Source organism: Nicotiana sylvestris, chromosome 12 (genome assembly GCF_000393655.2).
Source record: "Nicotiana sylvestris chromosome 12, ASM39365v2, whole genome shotgun sequence".
In the NCBI taxonomy this organism is placed as follows: Eukaryota; Viridiplantae; Streptophyta; class Magnoliopsida; order Solanales; family Solanaceae; genus Nicotiana; species Nicotiana sylvestris.
The window spans coordinates 76049644-76055074 of NC_091068.1; the positions used below are offsets into that span (position 1 = coordinate 76049644).

Here is a 5431-nt window from a genome sequence, read left to right on the forward strand (position 1 = left end):
TCTTAGAATAGCTGAAGGTGTAGATTTAGAGGATGATAAAATGTCTATGATCACAAGAGATTTTAAGAAGTACCTAATGAGAGGAAAGGGTTCTTCAAGAGGTACAACCTTTAACAAACCAAGGGCTCCTGAAAAATAGACCAACGAGGGCTGCTACAAATGTGGTAAGACTGACCACATGATCAAAAATTGCCCTCAGTGGGAAATTAAATGGAAGAGGAAAAGGGATTAATGAAGAAACAGGAAGAAGGAACAGGTTCAACCCAAGAAGAACAAAAGATCAACAAAGACTATGGTTGTTGCTTGGGGCAAAAGCTCAGATGAGGATTTAGAAGATGAAACTGGAGATGAACAAGCACTTATGGCCATTGGAGAATCAAACGATGAACAAGAGGTAAGTGTGATTCATCTCAAAGACAAGATTAAATTTTTATCTAAAGAAAGGCTATCTGAATTACTACTAGACTTCATTGATGAGTCTAAGGTCATAAACAATGATAAGGAACAACTGTCTAGGGAATGTGTGATCCTAAATACCAAGTGCAAAAACCTGGAACTAAGGGCTAGTGAAAGTGATAAAAATACTGAGTTGAAGAACCAGGTTCTTAAACTTGACACCATTGTCTTAGAACTTAGGTCTAAAAATTTAAAACTGAAATTAGGAACAGGTAAGAAGAAAGCTGATCACACACATCTCACCTTAGAAGAAAATCTAGGAAAAATGAAGGATGAGTTGTACAAGAAAGATGAGCAGATAAGAGTCCTAAAAGAAGATCTAGTCAAAGTGAAGCATGAACTAGACAGAACTTGCAAATGGAATAAGTCCTCTGATGCACTATCCTGGCTACAAGAGCACCACAATAGCAATAAGAGAGGACTTGGCTATGGGACCCCAGCACCTAAGTGTGATCCCAAAAGCAAGTACATCACACTTCCTGAGAACAAAATTTGCACACACTGTGGCAAGACTGGTCATTACAAATGTGAATGTAATACAAAAGAAAAGGCCAGTTAAAGAACAAAAAACTTTGTTCAAGAGAAAAATAGGCTGCCTGGATGGGCTAAAAAGAATTTAATTCACCCCTTTGCCTATAGAAAGGGACCCAAACTAGTTTGGGTTCCTAAGACTAACCCCTAATTTCGTTTTGCTAGTTCAAGTGAATGGAAGTAGCCAAATATGGTACATGGATAGTGGTTTCTCAAAGCATATGACTGGAAGTAAGAACCCGTCATTTCACTTGAGGGCCTAAAATGAGGTAATGTCTCCTTTGGAAATGGAAAGAAAGGTGAGATCATTTGGGTTGGAAAGGTAGGTATGACAGACTCACATTCCATTGAGAATGTCTACTTGATAGATGGCTTGAAATATAGCCTAATCAGTGTATCACAACTGTGTGACAGAGGAAACCTGGTAGCATTCATCTCTACTAAATGTTTTGTGATTAATCTTAGCACTGACAAGATTATTTTGCAGGGAAAAAGTGTTAACAATATTTATATTGTAGATTTGTCCATTCTTTCAGAAAATGAACTCACTTGCTTGAGTGTGTTGGACAATGATCCCCTCCTGTGGCACAAAAGACTTGGCCATGCAAGTCAAAATCAACTCAACAAATTAGTCTCCAAGGACCTGGTGATAGGGTTACCTAACATCAAGTTCAAGTAAGACAAAGTTTGTGAGGCTTGTGTAATGGGGAAGCATGTAAGATCCTCTTTTAAAAGCAATAAAGTGGTAAGCACGACCAGGATGATAGAACCGGTTCATATGGATCTCTGTGGTCCAATGGGAACATTGAGCAGAGGTGGTAAGAAATATGTGATGGTACTTGTTGATGATTACTCTAGGTTTACTTGGGTATTGTTTTTAATATCTAAGGATGAAACATTTGACATGTTTACTGCCTTTGTTAGAAAAACTCAGAAAGAACTAGGTAATCAACTTGCATCAATTAGGTCTGATCATAGAACTGAATTTGAAAATGCTAAGTTTGCTAAAATTTGTGATGAGCATGGTATAGATCATAATTTCTCTGCCCCTAAGACTCCTCAACAAAATGGAGTAGCTGAAAGAAAGAATAGGACTCCTGAAAATATGGCTAGGACTATGCTTCTTTCTAGTAAACTGCCCCAAAGCTTCTGGGCAGAGGCTATAAATACTGCATATTACATCATTAATAGGTACATGACTAGACATCTTGTAGAGAGGACTCCCTATGAGTTACTTAAAGGGAGAAAATAAAATATATCCCATCTTAGGGCATTTGGATGCAAGTGCTTTGTGCACAATAATGGAAAGGACTCCCTAGGTAAGTTTGATCCCAGAAGTGATGAGGGAGTATTTTTGGGATGTTCTTCACATAGCAAAGCATATAAGGTGTACAACAAAAGAATGTTGTGTGTAGAAGAAAGTGTACATGTAGTTTTTGATGAAACTAACATTCTTTCTGAGAGCCAGGAACATGAAGATAAAGCTATTGGGCAGGTGAAAGAGTTGAGTGAAGTCACAGCTCAAGCTGAAATTGCACCAAAGGAAGGAACAGGTTCTTCCATCCAGGGCAACCTGACAGGGGGAACTGAACAAAGAAGAACTTAAACCAATCCCCTAATGGAAACTGTCTATGAGCCTATTCCTCAGCAATAGAACATGGGAGAAACATCAAACAGAAACTAGTTGGTTGTGAAATCTTACAAGTATCAAAGTTCTCACCCCATTGAGAACATAATTATTGATCCAACCTCTGGAGTTAAAACTAGATCACAATTAAAGCATCTGTGTGTTTTTGATGATTTCTTATCTCTTATTGAACCTAAAAATGTTGTTGAGGCTTTGTAGGATGCAGATTAGGTAAATGCAATGCAAGATGAACTCAATCAGTTTGAAAAAAATCAAGTTTGGCATTTGGTTCCAAGACCCAAGGACAGATCAGTAATTGACACTAAATGGGTCTTCAAAAACAAGCTTGATGAAGATGGAACTATTACAAGGAGCAAGGCAAGGTTGGTGGTTCAAGGTTACAGCCAGGAGGAAGGCATAGACTATGATGAGACCTTTGCTCCAGTTGCAAGATTGAAAGCAATAAGACTCCTGATAGCCATTGCAGCACACATGGAATTTACTCTTCATTAGATGGATGTCAAAAGTGCCTTCCTAAATGGCTACCTAAAGGAAGAAGTGTTTGTCAAACAACCTACAGGGTTTGAGAGCAAGGAGTGTCCGGAACATGTGTACAAATTAGACAAGGCTCTCTATGGACTCAAGCAGGCTCCTAGAGCATGGTATGAACGACTATCCAAATTCCTGCTTGAACATGGCTACAAGAGAGGTAAAATTGATAGTACTCTATTCCTGAGGGGAAAAGGTAAGGATATTCTGGTAGTACAAATATATGTTGATGACATAATTTTTAGGGCAACCACTGACAAACTAAGTAAAGAATTTTCCAAATTAATGGGGAGTGGGTTTGAAATGAGTATGATGGGTGAGCTTAACTTTTTCTTAAGCTTACAGAACAAACAAACCCAAATGGAACCATGATCCATTAGCAGAAATATGCAAAAGAGTTGATTAAGAAGTTTAAAATGGATGTACAAAAAGAAATAGACATACCTATTGCAGCATCTACTAAATTAGACATAGATGAACCTGGTTCATCTGTTGATCAGAAGTTGTATAAGGGTATGATTGGTTCACTTTTGTATCTTACTGCTAGCAGACTTGACATAGTTTTCAGTGTAGGGTTATGTGCTCGTTTTCAGGCAAATCCTAAGGAATCTCACTTGACTACTGTCAAGAGGATACTGAGATATTTGAAAGGCACTACTAATCTTTGCCTTTGGTACCCTAAAGGTAGTAACTTTAATCTAATAGGATATGATGATGCTAACTATGCAGGCTTCCTAGTGGATAGGAAGAGCATCTCAGGTATAGAATACTTCCTTGGGTCATCTGATATCATGGGCCACTAAAAGGAAAAATTCAGTGGCCTTATCCACTGCTGAGGCTGAGTATGTTGTTGCTGCCTCTTGTTGTGCTCAACTGCTGTGGATCAAATAACAACTGATGGATTTTGGCATTGATGTTGGTTGCATCCCTATCTTTTGTGATAACACTAGTGCTATTAGTATGACCAAGAACCCAATTCATCATAAGAGGACTAAGCACATAGATGTTAGGCATCACTTCTTAAGGGACAACTATGAGAAATGATAGATTACTATAGAATTCTGTGCTACTGATAAACAAATTGCTGACATCTTTACTAAAGCACTTAGTAGAGAAGGCTTTGAAAGGAACATGTGAGAATTAGGGATGATTAAGATCACCTAATGGGACCATCTCAGAATGCACAATGAAAAAAATGAAAAAATTAAAAAAAAAAAAGTTTTTTTTGGCTAGGAAATTTGGAACTTGTGTAAATATCTAGATTAATTTTTACTTAGTTTCATACTATAAATAGTATACTCCTATGACATGTGTTTATATGACTCACTGATCTCTAACCAATTTTTCTCTATTATGGTAATTTGAGGCATGATCGAGAGAATTCTAAATGAAGAACCGGGTTCATCAGTATTGGTCATCTAAAAAACGAGTTATGTTTTCTATACTCTGCACAATAAGAAATATAAATATTTAAATCATGAGAAGAGTCCTACCTATATTCAACAACATCAGAAAATCCTATCCGTTTATTTTTTTTGAACCAATTCCGTCTCTACTAGAGTTCTTACCACATAAAATGCCTAAAATCTAGGAAAGCTTAACCGTTTATTCAATCTGAAATTTCAGGTTGATTAGACCTTTAATTGATTGCTAAAAGCTACCACTAGTTATTAAATAGGTCTTTTTATTTAAATACCCATCATCACCCTCTTCCACCCTCACTATTCCAAACCGTCAAAAATCTATTTCACTCTCAATTGTTCTCTCTTCCAAAAGCCTAACTCACAAACTCTCTCAAGAAATCAGTTACAATGTCGAACCCTCAAGATAATCCAGGCACTCCTCCACCACCCTCCCCTTCTGGTTCCTCCACACCACCTCCACCCAGCACAACCCCTCAACCTGGGAGAAGGCGAGTAAAAATACTTGCTCGAAAAACGGTGGCAACTGGTGCTCTTTCAAAGAAATTGAATGAGAAATTGAAGTAAAGCCAAGCACAAGATTCTGAGAACTCAGACGATTCGTTCAAATCTGCGAGTGAGGGGGAAGGGACTAGGTCTTCTGACTCTGGGAAGGCTCAAAACTCCCCTTCTGAGGTACGCTCTACTTTGGCTGAAAATTTAGAAAATATATTTATTTTGGTTGCGTCTATCAGGAATGTGGAATTGCCCGAATTGGGAAGGAGAGAAGGTAAAAATAAAAATGAAAAAGAGAGAGAGGGTGTATGTAGTGATATGAGGGAAAAAGGGAAAGGAGTAGTTGGTTATT

The 5431-nt window shown here is 37.9% G+C and overlaps 1 protein-coding gene across 1 annotated transcript; it reads left to right on the forward strand.

Annotated features, from left to right (window-relative positions):
* Nucleotides 1–292: 292 nt before the first annotated feature.
* Nucleotides 293–2593, forward strand: LOC138883236 (uncharacterized). The gene is made up of 3 exons (XM_070163906.1): nt 293–989; nt 1153–1218; nt 2403–2593. The coding sequence occupies exons 1-3, from the start codon at nt 293–295 to the stop codon at nt 2591–2593; spliced, it is 954 nt and encodes a 317-aa protein (XP_070020007.1).
* Nucleotides 2594–5431: the final 2838 nt, after the last annotated feature.

Coding starts and splice junctions, on each gene's coding strand:
- LOC138883236 (XM_070163906.1), top strand. CDS start 293: ATGGTTGTTGCTTGGGGCAAAAGCTCAGATGAGGATTTAGAAGATGAA. Junction 990..1,152: donor TGGTCATTACAAATGTGAAT/GTAATACAAAAG, acceptor TCGTTTTGCTAG/TTCAAGTGAATGGAAGTAGC. Junction 1,219..2,402: donor CTCAAAGCATATGACTGGAA/GTAAGAACCCGT, acceptor TGTTGTGTGTAG/AAGAAAGTGTACATGTAGTT.